This window comes from Passer domesticus, chromosome 16 (genome assembly GCF_036417665.1).
Source record: "Passer domesticus isolate bPasDom1 chromosome 16, bPasDom1.hap1, whole genome shotgun sequence".
NCBI classification, from domain to species: Eukaryota; Metazoa; Chordata; class Aves; order Passeriformes; family Passeridae; genus Passer; species Passer domesticus.
Genome location: NC_087489.1, coordinates 7,526,146 through 7,549,380, shown reverse-complemented (window position 1 = coordinate 7,549,380; position 23,235 = coordinate 7,526,146). Strand labels below are relative to the sequence as shown.

Below are 23,235 nucleotides of genomic sequence, written 5' to 3'. Positions count from 1 at the left end.
TTCAGCTGCCCTGCCACTTCAGGCACCCCTGGCACAGACTTTGAACCAAGCCCCAGCTCAGCTCCAGACATGCACAGCATCCCCAGCAGCAGCAGGAGCCCAGGAGTTTTGCTCCTCCTGGGCCTCCTCATCCTCAGGGCAGAGCCAAGCGTGACACCAGAGGAGGGTGGTGAGTACCAGGAGTCAAACCTGGCAACTGCAGCCTGGCAGCAGCTCCTTGCATCCCAGCCCCTGTGTCCCTGCCGTGTCCCCTCTGTCCCTGCCCAGATATGCTGACAGGGACCACGTCCCAGCTGGCTGCAGCACCTGGGGGACCCTGCCCGGGGGACCCTGCCCTCACCCCAGGGTGCAGGGGCATGTGTGCATGCCCTCATCCCCGTGGGCACCCCCTGCACCCCACGGGCACAGCAAGTGCCAGCTCCCAGCGGCACCACGTGCAGCAGGGTCTCTGCTGCATCCTGGGCACAAACCCCTGCTGCCAGCCCCCGCCATGGGACAATGCCAGGGGCGGTGCTGCCCGGCGTGCCTGTGCCCACACCGAGACCACGGCCGGAGCCTCTTTGTTTGAACCGAGCAGCTGCTGTTTGCAGTGAAACTCCCGCGGCGTCTGTTTGCAGCCCAAACACGGCCCCGCCGCAGCCGGACGGGCTGAGGGCAGGGCAGCCCAGCTGGCAGCAGGAGCCGGGCACAGGCTCCAGCTGGAGCTCGCCTGAACCTCAGGCAGGGCTGCCCCAGGTTTCCCAACACGGCCAAGAGGAGCAAAGGGTGCCAAGAGGAGGAGGAGGAGGAGAAGGAAGAGGAGACGGCAGCAGTGAGGAGCGTGCTGTTGCAGTACGGATGCCTGTGGCAACAGGATGCCCAGGAATAGATCCTGACCTCCAGCTGGTGCTGGCTCCGTGCTGGCTTCACCCTGACAGGGCCAGTGACACTCCTCGTGGCACTTGCGAGGGCACACAGGGGCCGTGCCACCCCACACCATGGCATGTCATGCCACACTGTGCCACAGTGTGCTGTGCCATGCAGGTCTCGGTGTGGGGGTCCAGCAGCCCCGGGCCATGATGCAGAGAAGTCTCCAGCCCCTGGGCTGCAGTCCCCTGCAGAGAGACCCACATCCTGCCTTCCCAGGGAAGGAGGATGAGGGGCTCTGGCACTGTCCTGACATTGCCATCCCAACGCAGGGGACTCCCAGAAACCGGGGCGGTGTCCACGGGACTTCATGCGCTGCTTGCGCCTGGAGTCCCCGCTGTGTGCCAACGACTCCAGCTGCCCCGCCGGGCTCAAGTGCTGCCACTGGGAGTGCCGGCACCGCTGCATCCCCCCGGCAGAAGGTACGGCACCGCACTACAGCTGCTGTCCCGGGGCAGCGGGCACCCTTCTCCCTGTCCCCTTCCCTGAGCGCTGTGGAGCAGCCCCGTGTGCGCTGCCAGCAGCCTCCTGACCGCCGCTGGGATGTGTGGATGGGATGGGACACGGGAAGGGGCGCAGCCAGGGCAGGCAGAGGGGTCTGGCAGGGGCAGGTTTCCTGGTGCTGCCCCGGGACACCGCAGTGTGCCTCACCTCTCGGCAGAGAAGCCCGGTGCGTGCCCGGCAGCAGCCCCCGAGGGGCTCACTGCCCCCTGCTCCTTCCCCTGCCTGGAGGACAAGGACTGCCTGGGCGCGCAGAAGTGCTGCCCGCTGGGCTGCGGCTCTGCCTGCCTGGAGCCGGCGCAGGGTAAGGACACGGCGGGGCCGGCTGGGAGCCCCGGCTCCCCCAGGGACCCTGTGTGCCATAGCTGTCTCCCTGACGCCCTGGCCCTGGGGCAGCACACGGTGCTTTCCCTGCCCCGGCAGCTCCTGGCAGCTGCAGGGAAAACCCAACCCCGGGACGTGGCCGCAGGCACCAGGAATGTGCGGGTCGTGGCAGGAGCAGGGACCCCCGGGGCAGGCAGGGCGGCAGTGCGGGATGCTGAATGGTCACAGCCCTTCTGCCCTGGCAGACCAGCCCAAGCCCAGCGAGGGCCCCACGGCGCAGCCAGGACCATTCCGGGAGCGGTGCCGAGGTGACGGTGACTGCCCCGACGCGCAGAAATGCTGCAACAGCAGCTGCGGCCACCAGTGCCTGCCGGGAGTGCCGGCCGGTGAGACAGCCCGGGACAGCCCGGGACAGCCCGGGACAGGATGGGCACTGAGGGCGGGGACATGGCTCAGAGACCGGGAATGACGCCGTGGCAGCAGCAGCCACCATGGCACAGAGCTGTGGCACAAACGGGACCCTCACCCCATGCTTGCCAGGGTGGGTTCTGCCAGGTCTGGGGTGGGGACACGCTGCACAGCCCCCCCCCGGGTGGGCACTGGAGTGGGGAGGGAAGGGGACAGTGCAACCAGCCTCTGGTGAGGCCACCATCGTGTTCTCATCCTGCTCCGCTGTGCAGAGGGCACCAGCCCTGCCCCAGTGACTCAAAGGCCACTGCAGCACCAGTGGGGATGCCTCAAGGACGAGGACTGTCCCCCGTTCCACGTGTGCTGTCACCAGCTGTGCACCAGGCACTGCGTGGCCAACAGCCAAGGTGAGGGGGCTGGGAGCCACCCCAAAGGTTCCACAGCCCCACGTGCCCGGTCCCCACGGCCCTGTCTCCAAGCAGTGGCACTGCAGCCACACCATGCCTGCAGGGAAGGATGGATTCTGCCCAGTCCGTGCCGGGCTGTTCCCCAGTTACGACTGCAGAGCCTGGTGCTGGCACGATGGCGAGTGCCCCCGCGAGGAGAAGTGCTGCCTCCGTGGCTGTGACTACGTCTGCCTGCCCCCATCCCAAGGTGCCAGACACGGGCAGGGGTGTCCCCCAGCTCCAGGGACTGTGACGCTGGGTGGGGAGCACCCGCTGCTGCTGCTTGCACTCCCAGCCCCGCTGCCTCCTGCCCCCAGAGAAACCAGGCATCTGCCCGCTGGCTGAGGAGGCTCCGCCGGCCCCGTGTGGCACCACCTGCACCAAGGACTGGCAGTGCCCGGGGGCTGAGAAGTGCTGCAGCAGCAGCAGATGTGGCAACGTGTGCTCAGCCCCAGAACCAGGTGAGCAGACATTCTCTAGGACAGTGATTCCACCTGGAATGCTGTCAAAGCTCCTGGGCACAGGATGTGGGATGGCGCTGCCACAGGGCAGGCACTCAGATCCCTGGGTCAGGGCACCCCAAGGCTGCACAAAAGGAGGTGCCAGCAATACAGGGTGGTCCCTCCTCCTGCCCCTCTCAGAAAAACCCGGTGAGTGCCCGAAGGTGAGGCCACAACCCGCATCGGAGCCGTGCACGGAGAAGGACTCCTGCAGCCACGACAGGGACTGCTCCCGCCAGGAGAAGTGCTGCTTCTCCGGCTGCGCCATGCGCTGCACCCGCCCTGCCCAAGGTGAGCAGGCCACAGCACAGGGCAGCGATGTGACAGCGGGGCTGGGACCTCACCCGAGACCCCTCCTGTGGCAGAGCACCCCGGGGAGTGCCCCCGGGCAGGGCCGTGCTGGGAGCTGCGGCGCGGGAGCCAGTGCCTGGATGACAGCGTCTGCCGGCGACAGGAGAAGTGCTGTGACACCGGCTGTGGCCGGGAGTGCGTGGCCGTGCCCAGAGGTAGAAGGCACGGTCTGATCTGGGGGAGCTGGCCCCAGCCCCCCAAGGGCAGGCAGGTGACAGCAAGGTGGTGGCCCTGCAGGCAGTGGGGACAGAGCTGATGGCCTGTGTGTGGAGGAGTGCCAGGCTGATTCACAGTGTCCCCGCGGGCAGCGGTGCACCAGCGTCGGCTGTGGCCACGTCTGCATGGACATCCCGGGAGGTGAGAACCAGCCAGGCCTTCCAGGAGATGTGTGGCTGCCCTGGAGTGCCCCATGGTGAGGTGGCCCAGGCCAGATGTGCCCCAGCTGGGTGATTTCCTTGCAGGCAGAGTGGGAGTGTGCCCCATCCCCACGGGAGGGGGCACGTGCTTGGACCTGTGTGACTTCGACGAGGCGTGTCCCTGGGGCTACAAATGCTGCAGTAATGGCTGTGGCCATGTCTGCACACCAGCCTCTCTGCAAGGTCAGACCCCCACACCCGCCCAGCCCAGCAGGGACAGAGCCCAGGTCCCCTTGGCACCCACTCCAGGGCACCCTGGCCCTTCATCCCCAATGGGGACCCCTCACCATGACCGCACTGGAACCCTGAGCTGGGTCTGCCAAGGCAGCTGTACCTGTGGGGATCTCACACCCTCCACAGATATGAACTGCCCCCATCCTTCTTCCCATGCCTCCCCCTCTTTCTGTGCAAGTGATGAGCACACACAGCCTCAGCTTAGGCCCCAGGTGACCATCGTCCCCTGCCCACAGAGCAGGACACTGTGGCTGTGGCCCAGGCCAGGGCTGAGCGGTGCTCCGAGGAGTGCGAGGCCGACTCGCAGTGTCCCTGGGGACAGAGGTGCACCCGCACCTCCTGCGGCCGTGTCTGCGTGGACACTCCTGGAGGTGAGGCACAGGACACCCAGGAGACGTGGGGTGTCTCAGCCAGGTGGTCCATGGCAGCGTGCTCTGCCCTGCAGGCAGAGGTGGAGTGTGCCCCACGCCTGGGGGCGGTGGGACCTGCCTGGACCTGTGCAGCCTCGATGAGCAATGTCCCTGGGGCCACAAGTGCTGCAGCAACGGCTGCGGCCACGTCTGCACGAGGGTGTCTGGTGGTAAGGAGGCCGATGGCCACCATGAAGGGGGCCAGCACCAGGGCTAACACCAGGTCATTCAGAGCTGACCTGTGTGAAGGGCACAGCCCTTGGTGTGCTCCCAGCTCAGCATCGCTGTGAAGCCACTTCCCACTGCTGCCCCATTGCTCTGCTCCCAGCAGGGCAAGTGAGGGATCTGAAGTGGTGTGGAGTGGGATGGAGCTCTCATGGAGCTGGCCAGCATGGCTGCAGTCATGGCCACTGGTCCCTCACTCCTGCAGCCTCGTTGCTCCCTAAAAGCACATCCTCCTTTTCAGATGCTGTGTGATTGGAGAGCAGCTCCTCTGCAGCAGGAAGTCAGGGGACATGGCACAGTCATGAGCCCCAGCTGGCCTGTCCCCTCCCCGCCACCTCCAGCAATAAAGTGTGTGCTTGACTGGCCCCAGCTGCCCCATGTGGTCCTGGAGTGGCCTCGAAATCACCTGAGGCCCCCAGGGCCAGGAGGTTCAGCCAGAGCTGGTGCCACAGGACCAGTGCAGACACAGACCGGGTCAGGGCAGGGTGGGGACAGGCACCACCCCGGGCATCCATCGAGGCAGGAGCTGTTCCTCCTCCATTCAGTGGCTCCAGCTCCCAGTCAGGTCATGTCAGCAGCTTGAGGCAGGGTTGGGCTGGGAGCCCATCCGTGGCAGTGGGAGCTGCAGGGTGCAGGCTGGGTGAGCCCTGCTGTGCCAGGCTGCTGGAGGCACCCACTGCCCAGGCCCCACGAGGGAGGAGTGCCCAGGGGACGGGCACTGTCTGCTCCTGCCAGCTCAGGCAGGAAGGACCAGACCCAGACCTGCTCATCCAGGGACCCGTCCTTGTATTGTCACAGTCCAAGGGGAGGGACAGGCTCCTCGGCTCAGGCACCAGGCATAGCAGGGGGCATCCACGCTGGCATGGGCACATGTCCCTGTCCTTAGGCAGTGAGCATCCCAGGCATGCCACAGCCCCCAGAATGGCCACCCAGGCCCACAGCCCTCATTGCCACCAGCCCCATGGTCTCCCTGTAGGGTCGGGGATATGTCACCAGCAGCAGCTTCCCCCAGGCTGGGGCTGTGCAGAAGCCACCACTTCCCGGGTCAGCACTGCCAGGCACCTGGAACTGAGAGCTGGGGCATCAGGAGAGGGGCCAGGAGCAGCTGCCATCTGTGGCCCATGGCCCACAGCACATTGCTAGTTACTGACGTGGGAACAGGCCTGGAAGCACTCGCCCTTGGTCTCAAAGTTGTTCCTGTTGCCGCCGCAGCCGCCGTAGATGAACTCCTCACACTGCTGGCTGGAGGCGTTGAAGAAGAAGCGGCGGAAGAGAGCCTTGCAGTTCCCACAGACTGAGGGCAGGTAGCAGAAGTCTGCACGATCCAAAGGGGACAGGCTGAGCCAGGGCAGGGGGACACATCACCACGCTCAGCGCTCTCATGCCCTCAGACAGCCCCGCACAGTTCTGGCTCCCTTTTACTGCCATTCCCTTCGTGCCAGCACACAGCTCTGCACACAGCTGCCTACAGCCACACACACCAGTAGCTTCCCCACAGACCCCCAGGGTCTGCAAGACCCATCAAGAGCTCAGGAACACCCCAGGGACCTCCCTTCCCAGTTTGCTACCCCATGTCAGACAGCACCCCTCCTGTCAGCCACCCCTGTGAATGCCACACTGCCACTGCAGAGCCCCCACTGAGTCCTCACCCAGCACTGGCTCCTGGCACGTGTGGCCACACTTGCTGGGACAGCACTTGGTGACCCCGTGGCAGTCGGCATCGCTGGTGCAGTGTGAACAGGAGGCACCCATGGGGCAGGAGCCACAGTCCTTGTCCAGCGGGTCCTCCACCTCTGCGATGTGGTAGCAGTACCCAGGCTTTGCTGCAGGACACAGTGGCCAGGACGCTGCTGAGAGGCACACAGCAGGGGCCACAGCAGCCCCCGGTGCCCCGGGGCCAGAGCCCAGCCTCCCACAGACACCTGTAGGCACCTGGCAGCATATGTGGCAGTGGGCAACACTGGCACCCAGAGCATCCCCGTTCCCAGGCCATGACCCGGCCACACTCACCCATCCCCAGCTCCTGCTGTCCAGTTGTGTGTGGGGCCGGGCTGGACCGCTTGGCGAGGGGGAGCAGGGCAGCAAGGAGGAGAAGACAGCCAGGTGGCAGCTCCATGGTGCCCTGGACGGCCGGCTCTGGCCCCGGGTGTGGTGGGCTGGGATTTAAGGTGTGCAGGCGGGGCGGAGGGAGCAGGGCTGGTGCCTAAACCAAGCTAATACCTGCCATGCAGGTAACGAGCCACGCCCGGGCAGGGCCTGCTCTCCCTGGTGGCATCCTGGCCACAGCCCTGGAGCTGGGGGGACCGGTAGGACAGGACAGCTGTCCCGGCACAGCCCTCAGGGAGCCCGGCTGGGTGGCAGCAGCATACCCAGGCTGGGCTGGGGACAGCACCAGTGGCTGCCATAGCCTCCTGGGGACAAGCCTGTGTTGGTGACAGACATGGGAAGGTTGGCACTGGCCTCTGCATTGTCAGGGATGATGACAGTGCCATGCCAGGGCATGGAAAGCTGCGAGCTCTGGCACAGCCATCAGCCAGGGAAGGGCTGGTTGCAGCACTGCTCTCCCTGTGCTCCCTGTGGTGCAAGTCCTGGGGAAAGGCTGTGCCAGAGGTGCATCCCTTCATCGCTGTCTCCCATGCTCCCTCTCGTCTGACAGAGAGCATCCCGGGCAGGATGGGTGCCCAGGGCTGAGCCTGTGGGTACCAGCTCGCTGCCTGCCACTGTGGCTGTGGAAGGCAGGTCCCCCTGATGCTCCCATCCATTCCCATCCTGTCCCTTTGCCGCCTCCTTCATCACCCTCTCCGGGTTTGGGGCCGTCCCCTTCACCCTCCCGCGGAGCAGCAGCGCGGAGCCGTGCCCTGTGCCCCCCGGCAGACCCCCGCCCCGGGCAGCAGGCTGGGGCTCCAGGGGCTGCTTCGTGCCTGGGACACGGCTCGCAGCCGGCTCAGCTGCCAGGCCAGGGGCCCGGAGCTGGGAGGCACCGGCCGGTGGGTGGGCGTGGGGTGAAACCTGCCAAAGGAGCGAGAAACACATTAAGATGTTCCCATTCAGCAAGAATAATTGTTATGCTAATTACTGCCGCAATTATCGTCCCAAGGGGGAAGCGGAGGGCGAGGAAAGCTCCCTGGGGAGGGGCCAGGAAAGTGGAGTCGGGGTGGGGTTTGGAGGGCGGCGCCCCCCGCCCGCGCCCCGCCGCAGCTGCTCCTGCCCGTCCTGCGGAGCCCCGGGATGAGGTCGTGGCCGTGTCCCCGGGATGAGGTCGTGGCCGTGTCCCCGTGACGTGGCCGGTCCCGAGCAGGGGTGGCAGCAGATCCGGGGACGTGCCGGAGGCGGTCGGGGGTGCAGAGTCAGGGTGGGCAGTGCAAAGCCACCCTTGCACAGGGACCTAGCGATCACCCTCGGTGGCCGCAGCGCCAAAATCCACCTGGGCTGAATGTTTCCTGCTGTCTCCCCGGGGAATCGCAGGGGCCGGGTGATCACCGGACGAACCGATGGCATCTTCCAGAGCAGCCCCGCCTGTCCCTGCCCCGGCAGCAGCAGCATGGCCGGGCTGGGACAACGCCACGGTGGATGCGGGGACGGTGCCAGAGATGAGGGGGGCCGCTCCCCGGTGGATGTTGAGGTTTCACATGACAGAAAACCACTTCCAGAGGAGGACCTGTGTCGTACGCCCCTGTCCTGCCCTGACAGCAGGCACCCACAGGGTGAGCAATGGGCGCAGCCGGCACGGCAGAGCCACCGGCTCCTCTGTGGGACAGCAGTGACGGGGTGCCCGGGGAACACCCAGGAATGCGGCACCTCCCAGGAATGCGGCACCCGGCAGAGCGGCGCTGTGCCGCCGGGGTGATGATGATGATGATGATGATGATGATGATGATGATGATGATGATGATGCTGTCCCTGGGCAGGCCAGGAGCGGCCCGAGGGCTGAGCAGGGAGCGCGGAGCACACACGTGTGCACACCTGGCTCCCACGTGCGCGCACACACCCACAGCGGTGCGGAGTGCGTGAACCCTCTGCCCCTGCAGGGACGGGCACGCCCGGAAGGGACTGGCAGGGAAAGCCCCGGCAGCTCCCGTGCCCAGCGTGTGACACCGCGGTGCCCAGTGCGGCCAATCCCATGGAGGGGGCAGCGGCACCTGAGCGCCGTGTGACGGGAATCTGAGCACCTTGCCCGCGGCAAGGACACGGCCCGGTGCTGCAGCCCTGGTGCCCACGCAGAGCCCCCGTCCCTGTGCCCAGCAGCAGGACCCCCCGGCCCTGGAGCTTTCCTGGATCCCAGGTGCTGGGCAGCGGCTGCACGAGAGATGCAGGGCTGAGGGGCTGGTGGCAGCGCGGGGCTGTGTGACAGACCGTGTCCGGTCACAGGACGTCCCTCGGGATCCAGCGATTGTTCCCAGAGGCAGAACAATGCCCGGAGAGCTGCCAGGGCACCACGGGCTGCTCCCCAGCGCCCGGCCCGGGGAGCTCCTGCTGTTCCACCAGGCCAGCCCCAATCAGGGTCCCCGGCCCTCTGCTGCTGCCTGCCCCGTGTGTGTCTCCTGCAGCCGGGAGTTGCACGGGCTGCTCTTCTCTTGTGGCACAGTGGGGCTCTCTGGGGGCTGCACGGAGCCCAGCACCAACAGCAGCACCTTCCAGCCTCCCCCGAGGCTCGGCCAGCCCGGCTGCCCGCGGGAGGGAGGGGACGGAGGGTTCACGCTCAGATGGAGCGTGTCAGGTGCTGGGGCATGGGCCAGGTCATGGGCATCAACCTTGTGCCCCAGGAGGGTTTAAAGGGCTGCCTGTGCCCAGAGGCAGCCCCCACGCTGCCCATCCATGCCATGCGGCTGCTGTCGCTGCTCCTGCTCCTGGGGCTCTGCTGCCTCTGGGCCCGGCTGGTCTCCCCAGGTGAGTCTGGGTGGGCACGGGTGGATGTGGGACCCAGTGGAGCCGTGCTGCAGGACGATGTGCAGCCATGGGCACAGAAATCACTGTGACCATGGCTGGGAGTGCAGCATCCCACCTGTGCTGTCTCCCTGACATCTTTGCACGCTGCAGAAATGACCACCAGACCCCCCCACGGCTCCCTGGGAGAGCTGGGACCCCTGTCTGGGGTCTCTGGGTCCTGCTGGGGTCTGACAGATGTGCCCAGTCATGCTACAGAGTGAGGGCCTGAACTTTCCTGACTTTCCCAGAATTCACCTAGCCCCCCTGGACCTGGACCAAGGACCCAGTCTGTGCAGCCAAGCCACACCAGACAGCCAGACAACAGCTGGACAGCTGGACAGCCAGCCATGGAGGGCTCCATCAGCTGCTGGATAATCACCCAGCCTCCCAGTCCCACCTCAGCACCCTCAGCTCTGTGCTTGCCATAGGGGTCTCTGTGCTGCCCACCCCCCAGTAAACCCAGTCTGATGAACAATGTCTGGCTCCTGCTGCATCTGTGTCCTGGTGAGCCCCCACCAGCTTCTGAGACCTTCAGTCCCTGTGGGAGGGATGGGGGCCCTGGACAAGCCTTTGGAGGATGCCTGGGGAGCCTCAGGGACTGGGGCCACGGTGGGGAGGTCTCCTCTGGTGCAGAGATGCTCTGTGGGTCCTGGGTGGGGGCGTGCCTGGGGCTGTCTCTGGGGGTCTCCCACAGGGAACAGAAGCATTTTGGTGTGTGGAGGGCCCTGCTGAGCCCACCCTGGGCAGGAGCAGCAGCAGAGGGTCCCTGTGCAGGGACAGCCACCGTGACCTGGCCGTGCCAGGCACTGACCAAGGACAGCTTGTCACACCCAGCCAGTGGCCAGTGTGGGGTTTATTAGGAAAGAGAAGGTCCTGCCCAAAACACCACTGGTGGCCAGGACCAGCCCTGGCAGTGAGGCAGAGGCCCCTGCACCCACACACTGTGGGCTCTCCTTGCCTCACATGTTCTTTGTGTACCTTGTGGCATCAGCCAGCAAGTGTAATCACTGTCACCATCACTGTAACCATCATCATCATCATCATCATCATCATCTCATCATCAGTGTTAAAGAAAGTTTTCACACCAGGCTCTCACCTCCATCAGACAGATTTATTGGCACAGATCAATCATGAAATCTGGTAGCTTGAGCTGCAGCCCCAAAAGGAGGACTCCAAACAAAGAAATTTCTGGGCAATTACACCCTTAGAGTGTAAACTCCCCACCCCTCACACGACAGTCCAGATCAAGACTCTTCTTAGGCTCTGGGGTCTTCTCACTCTTCATTGCCTGTTTTGTTACCAAGTGGCTGCCACATTTCCACACCCTCTGAGGTCAGTTTTGGTGGGGGTTTCACTCAGATCTGTGGTCCATGTTACAATATGGTTGTTACAGTTCATACACCATGATCTATGGGCTGTCCACCCCAGCTGTTCATTTTTAAGTAACATTTAAGCTACAGCTTCATCTATTCTAGTATTGATGTTCAGACTGTCAGCCCTGGGTTTCACTACTCTCTGTCTTTTACCTACACAACAAACCCAATAGGGTTCAGATAAAGTTCAACTTGCACCAGGTCCAGCTCCTGATATCAAACAAGCACTCAGCTACTTTCAAATAATAAACATTTTCAACAGTCATGATCAGCACACTCATCATCACTGTTGTCACCACCATCATTGCCATCATCCGTCTCCCTGTCAGATCCATGCTCAGACCCAGGATTCTTTCCCTCCTCAGGCTTCTCTGGCTTCTCCCCCAGCACAGATCCCTCCCAGATGCCACCTTCCCACCAGTCTCCAGCTTCTCTGCAGTCTCCAGCTTTGCTACAGCCTCTAGCTTTTCCCTAGTCACAGTCTTCCCTCACATTCTGGGGTTTCTTTCCCTTAATTTGGTTTCTTGCCAGGGGAATTACTATAAACAATCAGCTAATGCTTACACCACAATGGGAGTTTGTTAAAGGTATATTGTCCCTTCTCAAGGAAATGGCCATTTATGTTTTCTGCTCTAATAAGGGGCTACAAAGGACACATCTTTCATACCCAGTGCTGCCACCCATGGGTGTGTGGCTGCAGAAATCCCATTTTGTGCTGCAGCAGAACTTGGGCACTGTGGTACTTTAGTGACTGTCGCCTCAGGGAGTGCAGGTGCTGCACAGAGCACACGCTGCAGCCTCCTGATTCAGGGTTAGGGCTGGCATTTGAGCCACAGGACATACCCTGCTGGACAGCAGACACCACGTCTGGCCTTCCAGAACACCAGAAGCCAAATGTTCATTGTGATCTCTGAGTGCAAAGCAAGTGGCTGACACACACTTCACGCCCACTCGTGTTCTCACCCGGGGGCCATGGATTAACCTGGGTGGTTTGGCTTTTGGCACTTGTTCTGTTTACTCCAGTAACTTTAACTCTTTGCTGACCAGGTTGAACACCCAACAACATTCTGTTAAAATTGAATCTCATGCTCCCATGTCTGTTAAAAATTGTATTAATTTTTGTCCAATAGCATCAGAATGTCTGGACCATTATTATGTCTGCCTTAATAGGATTTCAGCTGCCAGATTCAGTCTGGCCTGGCTTACAGCCATAGTGCTCTTGCAGATCAGTCATCTAAATCAAATCAAATGGGGCCACTTTGGAGTATAATTTCCCACTCTATCCTAAGGTCCACTGGTTTCTTCTGTTTCTCTAATGAGTCTGGTTTCATATTCAGGGGGATTTGAAGGAAACAAAGAACAATCTTCTCCAGGTTCACTATGGTCAGGGCTACTCCAAATGTTTCCAATCTCATTCTTCAGGAGATAACAGTTTTCTAATCTATGCAATGCTGGAGGACAAGAAGTCCACATAAATATAACTTCAATCTTTTCTTCTGACTTTTATTTTTTTCCCTTTTCTTCCTGTAGCTTTTCTTCCTGTTTATGCAGCCTCTCAATTTTCAGAGACAATAATACAGCTTCTTTCCAACCTTCTGTTTCTCTCTCAGATCTTATTTCTCTATGCTATAGTTTTTCCTATCCTAACAGGCAGCTTCTGTGCAGGTGTCTAATATCTTACAAAAAACTCCTTTGCTCTTTTCATCTTTTACAGAATCCCTGGCCACCTTTAGCTTTTCTTCCACAGCTTTCCAATCCTGCCAGTTTTCATCGTGTGGAGCACAAATCTGAAAGAAAATCATTGAGCACATTGCTCTGCATCTTCCCTCAGCCTTGGCATGTTAGTAGCCCACAACACTAAATCTCCTGGAATCCAGGGTCAATGGAGATAAGTTAAAACAATTTCTGGCTGCCCATTAATAACAGTACTCACAGAATTTGTCCAGATGGGATTGGGGCAGTTGCAGGTGAAGTAGCAGTGAGCATAGAAAGCAAAGCAACAGGAACAGACAGTGGAAAATCTTTTTCAGTGGGCACACAGGGAGGAGCAGGGTCTGGGCTGGAATTTACCTCAGGATATCATGTACCAACCCCACTCCTGAGCTGCTGCTTTTCCCAAGCTCAGTTATCCCATACATATCAACAGTCCCTCTGCCCTTTGTACCAATCCTGTAATCTAAGTTGAAGGCAAATCAAAACAGTCTCTTTGAAACCCCCTGTGTGGGCCACACTTCTGCAGGTTTTGCCCCAGGATGTCAAGTAATATATGGCCATTCCTCCTGGCATAATATCACTGTGAGTTTTAGAGATCATTTAGTAGTGCCAACTATCTTCTCCCTGTTCTGCAGTGCCTGAGCTAAGGGCATCCCCTTCTTTATGCCAAGTACATAGCTCATCTTTCCCAAAACCCACAAAACTCAAACTTGTTGAAGGCAGGACTTGAACCTCCCTTAGAGATTTGACACTCACTACTCAGTCCTTCCTTACTCCAGAGCTCCTGGGTGAAACCATCCACTGCTGCAAATTTGGATATCTGGTGCTTGGAAGAAAATGGGCAAGTGAACAAGTGCCCCCCTTGGGTTGGCAAGCTGGTAAAGAAATTTTTGACACTAAGCTCTCATGATCACTAGATAAATTTATTGGCATAGATCAAGCATGAAATCTGGTAGCCTGAGCTGGATGCCACAAAAGAGGAGCCCAAAAATCTCTGAAAATCCCAGGGCAATTACACCCTAACAATCTAAAATCTCCAACCCCCATAATCAGCCCCGTTTTCATTGCTATTGGAGTGATCATATTCATTGTCATAGGAGTCATCATCTTCATTGCTATTGGAACTGTCACTGCTGATGTCATCATCACCATCTTCATTGCTATAGGAATTTTCATCATTGATGCCATCATCATCATCTTCATTGCTATAGGAATTTTCATCATTGATGAGATCATAACCATCATCATTGCCATCATCACTATCACCATTGCCATCATCGCTGTCATCATCACCATCATCACTGTCATTGTCCTTGCCTTCAGAAAGGTCATTTTTAACACCATCATCACCATCTTCATTGCTATTGGAACTGTCACCGTTGACACCATCATCACCACTGTCACTGTCACCATTTCCATTGTCATTGTCCTTGCCTTCAGAAAGGCCATTTTTATCACCATCATCACCACCTTCATTGCTATTGGAACTGTCACTGTTGACACCACCATGATGATCATCAGCAGCTTTATCTCTGTTGTTGTCACCATGATCATGGCCATTGCAATCACAAAGCTGATTTTTATTACCAGCATCACCAGTTTCCCTGCTATTGGACTCACCAGTTTCATGGCTATTGGAGTCACGCATTTCATTTCTATTGGAGCTGTTTTTGTCACTGTCACCACCACCATTGTCAGGCACCGTGCTGGGCTCTTTCCCAGCCTCAAGGCTCAGGGTGCTTCCCAGCTGCCCTGGTGGTGGCCACCCAGCTGGAGCTACTCCATGGAACTCTGTAGGAGAGCAGAAAGCAGCAGCATCAGCCCCAGCACGCTGCCCTTCCACCCACTGCTCCCACCCAGCAGCCAGTTAACCACCATGGCATGCTGTCTTCTCCTCTCCAGCTTTTCCTGGTGGGTTTTCAGGTTCTGCCTGAGCCCTGCTGCCCTCACGGCTGATGGCAGTGTCATGGTGGGGCTGGTACCTGCGGGGCCCTCTGGGCACCTCTGCCCTGGGGCCAGCAGCCAAATGTGGCTGGGGAGTCAGGGAGAGGTGGCACTGTGCCACAGTTCACTGTGACACTGCAGTGAGCCCCACATGGCCGGGCTCATCCCACCCCACTCCCCCCGTGGCTTCCCTTGTCCTCACAGGCAGCAACCTGGCACCTGCCAGCACCTGCAAAACACCTGTGATTCTATGAAAACAAGGAAAAAACATTCTTAAATATCCCTCCCACCCGCCCGTACTTGCCTGCAATGGGTGCTGCCTGCAGCTGTGCCCACAGGGTGAGGAGCCCCAGCAGGAGGATGCTCCGTGCCATGCTGATGAAGTCTGTGTCCAGGGCTCTGCCAACCGGCAATTTAAAGGGCCTCGAAGGCAGCCCGGGTCCAGGAATGGGAGGAGGCAGGCCACAGGTGACTTCAGGAACCTCCCACATTTGTCTCTAATTCTGTTTACCGAAGAGCCACTCCAGCTCCACCCACAGCCAAGGCAGGAGCAGGATCCAGCCTTGGCTGCACTCCAGGGAGGACAGCACAAGGCAGGGGGACCCTGGACTGCAGAGAGGCACATTCTCCACTGCTGCTCTCAGCAGCAATCCCTACGATGACCTTTACCAACAGCAGTGACCCCAGTGCCAGGCTCTGCCCCAGTGCCAGGCTCTGCTGCCCGCAGGAGCCTGTCCTGGCCCTGCCATCCCAGATGGAACAGGATCAGGGCAGGAGCACCTGGCAGCAGCACCAGCACATGCAAAATGCCCTTCATTCAAGGCTCCTGTTTCACACGTGGAGATTCTTTGCAGATTTTTGTAGGTCAAATATTCAAGGTTTCATTTGAGCACTTGTCTCTGAAGCATCCCGTTCCCAAGCAGAGTGCTCCAGCTCTTTCAGAGTTCCTACTGTCAGTTGCCAGGTTTAGGCACACAAATGAGCTCAAAGTCTCCTGAGCAAGTTAATGCTGTCCCCCAGCCCCATGGTCCTCCTGCTTGTGGCCCCCCAGGACCCCCTTTATGACAGGACAGCCCACACAGCTCAGCACACTCTGGGAAAAGTCAGAGCTCAGTGTGTCTTTCCCCCAGACCAACCAGACCCCATCAGTGTGCCCTCCATGCAGCTTCTGGGAACTCCTGAACATGAATTATAGGATTTAGTGTCCATGCATGAGAGCCCTATTAATTTACACACAAGCATTCAATAGCCACATGAATTTGCAATGGGAGTGCACAGTTACTGCATGCACAAACACCAAACCAGTTACTGTTCAATGAACATCTGCTCCAATGAAACAGTGCTGCACTAAAATAGACCTCTCTGGAGGAAAAGGTCTTGGGACTTCAAGCACGAGAGCTCACCTGAGCTGAGGAGAGCACAGGAACCTGTCTGCAAGCTGCCAGCCACACTGCTGGCCTTCACCAGAGACCCACAGTCAGAGTAAATGAAAATTAGATGCACTGCCACACTGGCCCCTCTCCTCTGCATGTGATCTCAGGGTAAAGACATATTTAATGTGTTTGAGACAGCAGATTAAGCTTAACTAAGATCAAATTCTGTGAGTGCTAACCTATTTAAACCAAGTTATTCTCCAGTCACCCAGGAGTGTGAGATGGAATCTAATTTTCCAATTTTTTCCTTCTCTATTTAATTATTTCTTTTTGAATTACACACAAAGCAATGTGCAATGAATAGGGTAGGAGAACTTAAGGACTGCTCTGCCCAGGATACATCAGCACCAAGCACAAATGGGTTGGAGTTTCAGGATGACAGACAAAGTTTCAATTTGCAACTGTGGGGTGAGTGAAATTAATTGGTTTGGGATTGACATTATTAATACAACTCTAAGCTGGCACTTGACAGAAGCACTGGAAAAGCAAAGTCATGCTCAAAGAGCTTTCCACCAACATCACATCAAGACACTGCAGGGGCAGTGCACGGGAAGGAGCACAGCTCTGCACAAACCTCCACAGCTCTGTGTGGGAAGAGGGCTCGTGGCAAGAAAAATGCTTTAAGTACAGGTTTCTCCTTCTCCTCCTGCTGTGACTCAAGGTGGATGCAATTCCTCCCCGAACCGCCCGTGTCCACCCGAGATGTGGTGCTCCACACCTCGCGGCGCCCGGCAGAACCCGCCGGCCCGGTGCTTATCCCGGGTTTCTGGGGCTGCTAATCACCATGGATCCGGGCACCCGGGGCAGGCAGGGCTGGCCAGCCGGTGTCAGCAGTGCCAGCTCCCTTCCACGCACATGGAAAACCATCTGGAACAGCCTGAGGGATGGCAGCGCTCCTTCCGACCTCGGGAGTGCCACGACGGAGCGCTCAGCACTGCTGCTGTCCCCTGCTTGCCTGGTGGTGCCTCCTTTTGGGAACAACACCGTAATTCTGGCACGTTTCTGTTTCAGCAGACCATAATCCTGGATAACAATTAGGGAGCTAATGGAGGAGAATGTCTGACAAGCCAATTGCTCTGATGAAATAAGTGCCTGAGGATACTGAGGGTCAGAGGGACTTGTCCAAAGTCTCCCTGAGAATCAAACAGGAACATGGGTAACCTCAGCTGTGAACCTGGTGTGCATGTTTGGCAGACATGCACCTACCACACAGATCCATGGAAAAATCATCATTAAAAAACAGGGCCTGGAGGAGACCCAAAAATGGCACCACATCAGTTAGATTTAGGTGATCCCAGAGAAATGTTGTTTTTCAAAAGATATCCCTCTCCCTGCAAAAACAGCAACTCCATCATTGAGAATTTGTTCCAGGTTTCTCTGGGAGCCTATGGTTGTGTTCAAGGGTCCCAGGAAGAGGGAAGAGACAAGAATCTTCACTCCATGTTTTAGAAGGCTCATTTATTGTATTATGAGATGATATTATATTGAAATGCTATACTAAAACTATACTAAAAAGAATAGAGAGAAAGGATCCATCAGAAAGCTAGAAAGGAAAGAAATGGAATGAATAACAAAATTTTGTGACTGTTCACAGCCTCGACACAGGTAGCTGTCATTGGTCACCAAGCAAAAACAATTTCACATGCTGGGTAAACAATTCTCCAAATCACATTCCAAAACAGCAAAACATGGAGAAGCTGAAGCTTCCCAGCTTCTCAGAAAAAAAAGATCCTGGCAAAAGTATTTTTCATAAAATATGTCTGTGACAGGAGCCCAGTGTGGTCACTGCTGAGCCAACAGCTACAGCAGGACAGTCACTCTGAGGTGACACAGCCACAGGCTGCAGTGACAGGTGCTGAGAAACAGCAGCACAACATCCTCTGGAGGCACCACCACAGCCCCCACAGCACTGGCCACAGAACCACAGCATGGTTTAGGTTGGAAAAGACCTCTGAGATCATCAAATCCAACCTTTGATCACCACCTTGTCAATTAGATCATGGCTCCAAGTCATCCCTTGAACACAAAAGGAGCAAGGCTGAGCATCTGGCAAAGCTGGTGGGCAGGAGATGCCACTGTCCCCTGCAGCACGGCTCAGGGCTGCTGGCACAGAGGGCAGGGACAGCTTGGGGATGGCTGCTGCAGCACACCCCTGCTCTGCACCCCGAGCTTATCAGGGCAAATCCCCTGTGCTTGGTTTCTCCCACTGAATCATCTTGGAATGAGGAAGAATGTTACCAGCAAAAAAAGTAAATCGTTTATCAATGCAAACTGTTATCCAGCTGATTCAACAGAAAAGCTTCTCTTTGACCACAACATGGGGTGAGATTATCTAGGAAACGACAGAAAACTTGTTTTGACTATTCTGCACACATTACACGATGAGGAAATGCTTTGGGGTGTTTGCTCAGAGAGGCAGTGAGAATCCAGAAAGAGGAATTACACGAGGAAACAGAGATCATGGAAAGACGGGCATTCACACTCCCGCGGCAGCGCTCGGTTCTCAGGGCCGGGGGCCGCGTGTGTCCAGCTCCACCGCGACAGCTCCTGCTCCTAAACGGGCTGGGTTCAAGGGACTCCTGAGGGACACCGGGGCTGCGGCCAGCGCTCCGGGCGGGCACGCCGTGAGCCCGGGCTCCCCGAGCACACACCGGGAGCCCCCCGAGCACACACCGGGAGCCCCCCGAGCACACACCGGTGCCCCCCAGGCCCTCCCGGCTCTGGCCCGGCCCTGCGGCCCCGGTTCCGTCACATCCGTCGGGGCGCGATGATGCAGGCGCGGCCTCCCCGCGCATCCGGTGACCGGCGGCGCAGCCGGCAGCGGGGCCATGGGCGCCGCCCGCGATGCGGAGCAGCAGCCGGGGCCGCCGGGCGAGGAGGGCCCGGGCGAGGCCGAGGAGCAGCTGGTCAGCACGGTGAGGAGGGGCCGGGCCGGGCCGGGGGCGGCGGGCGGCGGCGGGGCCGCGGCTGACGCGTGTGTCCCGCAGAGCCCCTGGAACATCATGATCAAGCACCGGCAGGTGCAGCGGCGCGGGCGGCGCTCCCAGATGACCACCAGGTACGGCGGGCGCGGCATGGGCGGCCCGGGCACGCGGTGCCTGGAGGGCAAGGGTGGGAGCGCGGGAGCGGCATGCGGGCCGGGCCGGGCCGGGCCGGGCCGGGCCGGGGGCTCCGCGCCGCCCTCCTGACCCCGCCACCCGCAGCTTCACGGACCCCAGCGTGTCCATGGACCTGCTGCGCGCCGTGCTGCAGCCCAGCATCAACGAGGAGATCCAGGGCATCTTCAACAAGTACATGAAGGTGGGCGCTGCGGGCGGCAGCGGGGCCGTGGGGACAGCTCGGCTGCCACCGAGGCCGTCGCGCCCGTCTGTGGGAGCTGAGCTGACCCCGCACAGGCTGTCACGCTCCTGCCTTTTCCTCTGCAGTTCTTCCAGACAGCAGCAATCAACGTGCGTGATAACGTTGGGGAGGAGGTGGACCCAGAGCAGCTCATCCAGGAGACCTGCAGGAGCTGCCTGGAGCAGGTGGGTGCTGGTTTCTTGGGTGCCCAGCCAAGCAAAGCAGCCTGGCTAGAATGTGTCACTCTTAACAGCTTTGCTGTCGCTCTGAGGGGACACCCGCAGCCCTTGTGTGACTGCTGTGGTGGGATTCATTCCCACTGGGAAGAAGGGAGCAGTCAGCTCATGCTGCTCCTTCTCAGTGCTGCTGTAGGAGCATGGCACACTGCTGGAGTCCTGCAGAAACTGGCTCCCAGCACCTGTCAGAGGGTCCTGGCAGGGTGGGGCAGGATTTTTCCTTTCACATCTTGCTTATCTGCCAGTTCTCCAGAATTTATCATGCTCAGATTGTGCTTTTGCATCTGGTTGTCTGTGGAAGCATGGCCTGGTGGCACTCCAAAAGCAAAGCTGTTGCAGGGTTTCTAAGCAGATATGTAGAGGTGGGGGTTGCTCGTGGGGCCCTCTCTGAGCCCAGAATCCATGGAACCTTCTTTGTCTTCCTGCAGGCCAAACTGTTGTTCTCTGATGGCAAAAAGGTGGTTCCCAGGTTGCCCCATGAGCAGGCAGTGCCAAAGGTAATTGCTGTGATTGTACACAGAGGTTTAAATGACCTGTGAGAGCTGGGAGAGGAAGAGTTGGGATCACTTTTTTCTCTGGCTCTTCTTGGCTGCCAAGTGCAGTAGTGCAGAGGCAGGGTGGGGGATGTTTGGCTCGAAGGGGATACAGGGCAAGGAGCATCCCAGGTGTGGGTGCTGCTTGCTGCAGTTCAGTGCTGCTCACAGAGCTGGGCTGGGGTCATTGTTCACCTGGCCAGGCAGGGAGAAGAGCCCTGCTCATCCCACTGCCCTTCCTCTTCCAGCGTGCCCGACAGATGGATGAGGAGCTGAGCCGCCGAGGGAGCCCCATTCCAAAAAAGGTTGGATGGTTTTCCCCACAAGAGATTTTATGTTTTGGGAAGCCTGGCCCTCATTCCTGGCCATTCCCACAGTGTGAGTGCAGGGAGGTGCACAGGCAGATTTTTTGAGGCGTTGGAGGTGCTCGCTCTGGTGCCAGGCAGAGTTTATGCCTGTGCAAAAGAAGCAGCTTCCATGGGAGAGGGAGGGTGGCTGAGAGGGTTCCCTCAGGCAGCACAGCTGGGTCACAGAAGGGTTTCTTCCTTGCAGAGGAAGGGGCGGCCTCCAGGACAGAGCCTGTCAAACGACCGTGGAGTCTCAGGCATGGCAGCGTGAGTACAGACCCTGAGCTAGAGCCCCTGTTTGGGGAGGGCAGCGGGAGTGAGGCTGCCTGTGGGGAGCACAGAAAGCCCACAGACTCCTCTGCTGCAGGGAGGTGATGGGAGTTCTTCTGGGAGTGGGCAGAAGCAGGGTTAGGTTGAGGTGTTCCCCTCAGGAGGCAAAGACCTCAAAAGGAGGGATTTTAAACAGGCCCAAAGGGGTGAAGAGGTCCAGATGGACCACCCAGAGTGAGTGGTGAGACACAGGGGATGGTGGGATCTGGGCAGCCAGGAGAGGAGAATGTGCAGCAAAGCTGAGGGTCTGAAGCTGGGTGCTGTGGGGGAATGGAGGGTGTGAAAAATGGTGAATCTGGAAGGGCTGTTGCTCAGTCCATGCTGTGCTGCTGGTGGTGACTAAGCTGATCCCACTGGGACTCATTCTTACTGTGTTTTCCTTCCCCTCAGGTGGAAGCTCAAAGTCTCTGAGCCTGTGAAAAGGGATGGACCAAAGGTATTAGCTGTCCGACACTGCTGGGCTCCCTCTCTCCTCCCCTTTGCTCCCACGAGCACAGCCCTGCAGCTGCAGGAGCACAGCACAGCTCGGGCTGTGCTCTGCCCTGCTGGGGCCCTGGGCTGGGGTGGAGCAAGAAGAGGAAGCGAAGTGCCCGGAGGCCTTTGCTGGTCTCTCAGGCCCCATGGCCTGTACCCTGAGGGAGACCTGAGGAGACCGGGAGTAGCCAGGAGAATCCCACAAGAGTTTCCCACGAGGGAAACTGCTTAGATCAGCCCAGATGGAATGTAACGTCCCTCCCCTGCGGAAGGCTGGAGGTCATTGGCCAGCTCCCTCCCTCCCAGTCTGGAGGCAGCTCCAAGGTTCCCTGTTGCAGAGCCGAGGCTTGTGGAACATGGCCAGCAGCAACTTCATTTCTAATGTTGCCCCTTTTCCAATTGCTCTGTAGTGGGATCCATCCCGACTGACTGAAACCACAACCTTTGTGCTGGGATCTCGAGCAAACAAGTAAGGAACGGCCCTGTCGATGGAGGGTGGTGTCCCCAGGCAGGAGCCCGTGACACTCCTCCCGTCACTTCGCTTCTCTGCCTCAAAAGCAGTAGGAAGGGCTTGGGGAGGAGAGGGGTGTCCCTGTGCCACCACAGCTGCCCTCCCCACAACCCTAACACCCCTCATGTTCCTGTTGCAGAGCTCTCGGGATGGGAGGAACAAGAGGGCGACTCTACATCAAGCATCCCCACCTCTTTAAGGTCAGGTGCCACAGCCAGATGGTTTCCCATGGGAATCAGGAGTGTGTGCTTCAGCTCCCTTGTTTACCTCCTCCCCCATGCCCTTGTTTGTTGTCTTAGAGCACGTTCCCAGGGTTTGGCTAGCACACAGCACGAGGCAGTGGTGTGGTGTGCCTGCCAGGGCGGTTTGCCAGGGCTGAGGCTGGAGCGGGGGCAGCATCCTGCAGGAGGGGGCTCTCAGGGGAGGGTCTGTCGCCCGTTCTCAGCTCAGTCCTTGCTGCTTTATTGCAGTACGCGGCCGACCCGCAGGATAAGCACTGGCTGACAGAGCAGCAGCACATGAGGGCCATTGGGGGCAAGATGGTGAGTACGGCCGGGCGCAGGCCCCAGCAGGGCCAGCAGGGTGTGGGACACAGCGCTGCCCACGTCCATCCCCTGCCCGCAGCACTGGGGCATGGGCCAGGAGGCACAGCTGGCTCCCTCGGGGACAGCGGTGGCTGCAGGGTGTGGCCCTGCCCTGGCTGCCCCTCGCAGGCACCCTGAGGTGTCTCCTGCCTTGTGCCACAGGCCTACCTCCTCATCGAAGAGGACATTCGGGATTTGGCCGCCAGTGAGGATTACAGGTGAGGACTAAAGCAGGAACTCTGAAAGTGCTGCTGGGCCTGGGGCTTCTTCCTGGGGGGCCCCACCATGTCCCCCCTCACTGCTGCATTGCAGGGGTGTCCTGTGCTGGAGGGACTCTCTGCCTGACAGCTGGGGAGCTCGGTTATGGTTGGGGTTTGGTGTCCAGGGGGCCATGGTGGGCAACTAAGGTTTGGACTTGGTGTTGGTTGGGGTCCATGGTAGGTTTGGGCTCGGTGCTGATTGAGATCCATGGCGGGTTTGGTGGGTCTGGGCTTGGTACTGATGCATGCCAGGGGACACGGTGGGTTTGGGGTCAGCAGTGGGTGCTGGAGTCCCTCCATCTCCCCCCCCTTCCTCCCCAGGGACTCTGTTGACCTGCGGCTGGAGGAGCTGAAGCCCTTCATCCCTCCAGCCTGGATGACTGAGAAGATGCAGAAGCACATGGAGACGCTTCGCCGCGGGGGGGAGGTGCCGCCCCCCGAGGGCCCCCCCGAACCCTGATGCCCCCAATAAAGCCGCTTCGATCCCACCTCTTCGCCTCCTGGGGCCGGG

The 23,235-nt window shown here is 59.1% G+C and overlaps 3 protein-coding genes across 3 annotated transcripts; 2 read left to right on the top strand and 1 right to left on the bottom strand.

Moving 5' to 3' along the window:
- Nucleotides 1–4,713, top strand: LOC135282311 (keratin-associated protein 10-4-like). Its single transcript, XM_064391945.1, has 12 exons — nucleotides 1–169; nucleotides 1,179–1,328; nucleotides 1,568–1,711; nucleotides 1,977–2,117; nucleotides 2,412–2,546; nucleotides 2,650–2,793; nucleotides 2,903–3,046; nucleotides 3,227–3,376; nucleotides 3,451–3,591; nucleotides 3,674–3,793; nucleotides 4,323–4,482; nucleotides 4,590–4,713. Exons 1-12 carry the CDS (start codon nucleotides 70–72, stop codon nucleotides 4,711–4,713), a joined length of 1,653 nt encoding a protein of 550 aa, XP_064248015.1. The 5' UTR covers nucleotides 1–69.
- Nucleotides 4,714–10,739: 6,026 nt separating this feature from the next.
- LOC135282203 (uncharacterized protein DDB_G0290685-like) lies at nucleotides 10,740–15,151 on the bottom strand. Its single transcript, XM_064391759.1, has 2 exons — nucleotides 14,982–15,151; nucleotides 10,740–14,524 (listed from the first exon to the last, which is right to left on the bottom strand). Exons 1-2 carry the CDS (start codon nucleotides 15,049–15,051, stop codon nucleotides 13,761–13,763), a joined length of 834 nt encoding a protein of 277 aa, XP_064247829.1. The 5' UTR covers nucleotides 15,052–15,151; the 3' UTR covers nucleotides 10,740–13,760.
- A 3,740-nt stretch (nucleotides 15,152–18,891) lies between these two features.
- Nucleotides 18,892–23,212, top strand: DNTTIP1 (deoxynucleotidyltransferase terminal interacting protein 1). The gene is made up of 13 exons (XM_064391576.1): nucleotides 18,892–19,025; nucleotides 19,098–19,168; nucleotides 19,314–19,410; nucleotides 19,536–19,634; nucleotides 20,114–20,182; nucleotides 20,467–20,523; nucleotides 20,771–20,832; nucleotides 21,286–21,331; nucleotides 21,780–21,838; nucleotides 22,020–22,080; nucleotides 22,351–22,422; nucleotides 22,627–22,682; nucleotides 23,046–23,212. The coding sequence occupies exons 1-13, from the start codon at nucleotides 18,939–18,941 to the stop codon at nucleotides 23,182–23,184; spliced, it is 975 nt and encodes a 324-aa protein (XP_064247646.1). The 5' UTR covers nucleotides 18,892–18,938; the 3' UTR covers nucleotides 23,185–23,212.
- The last annotated feature ends 23 nt before the right edge of the window (nucleotides 23,213–23,235 follow it).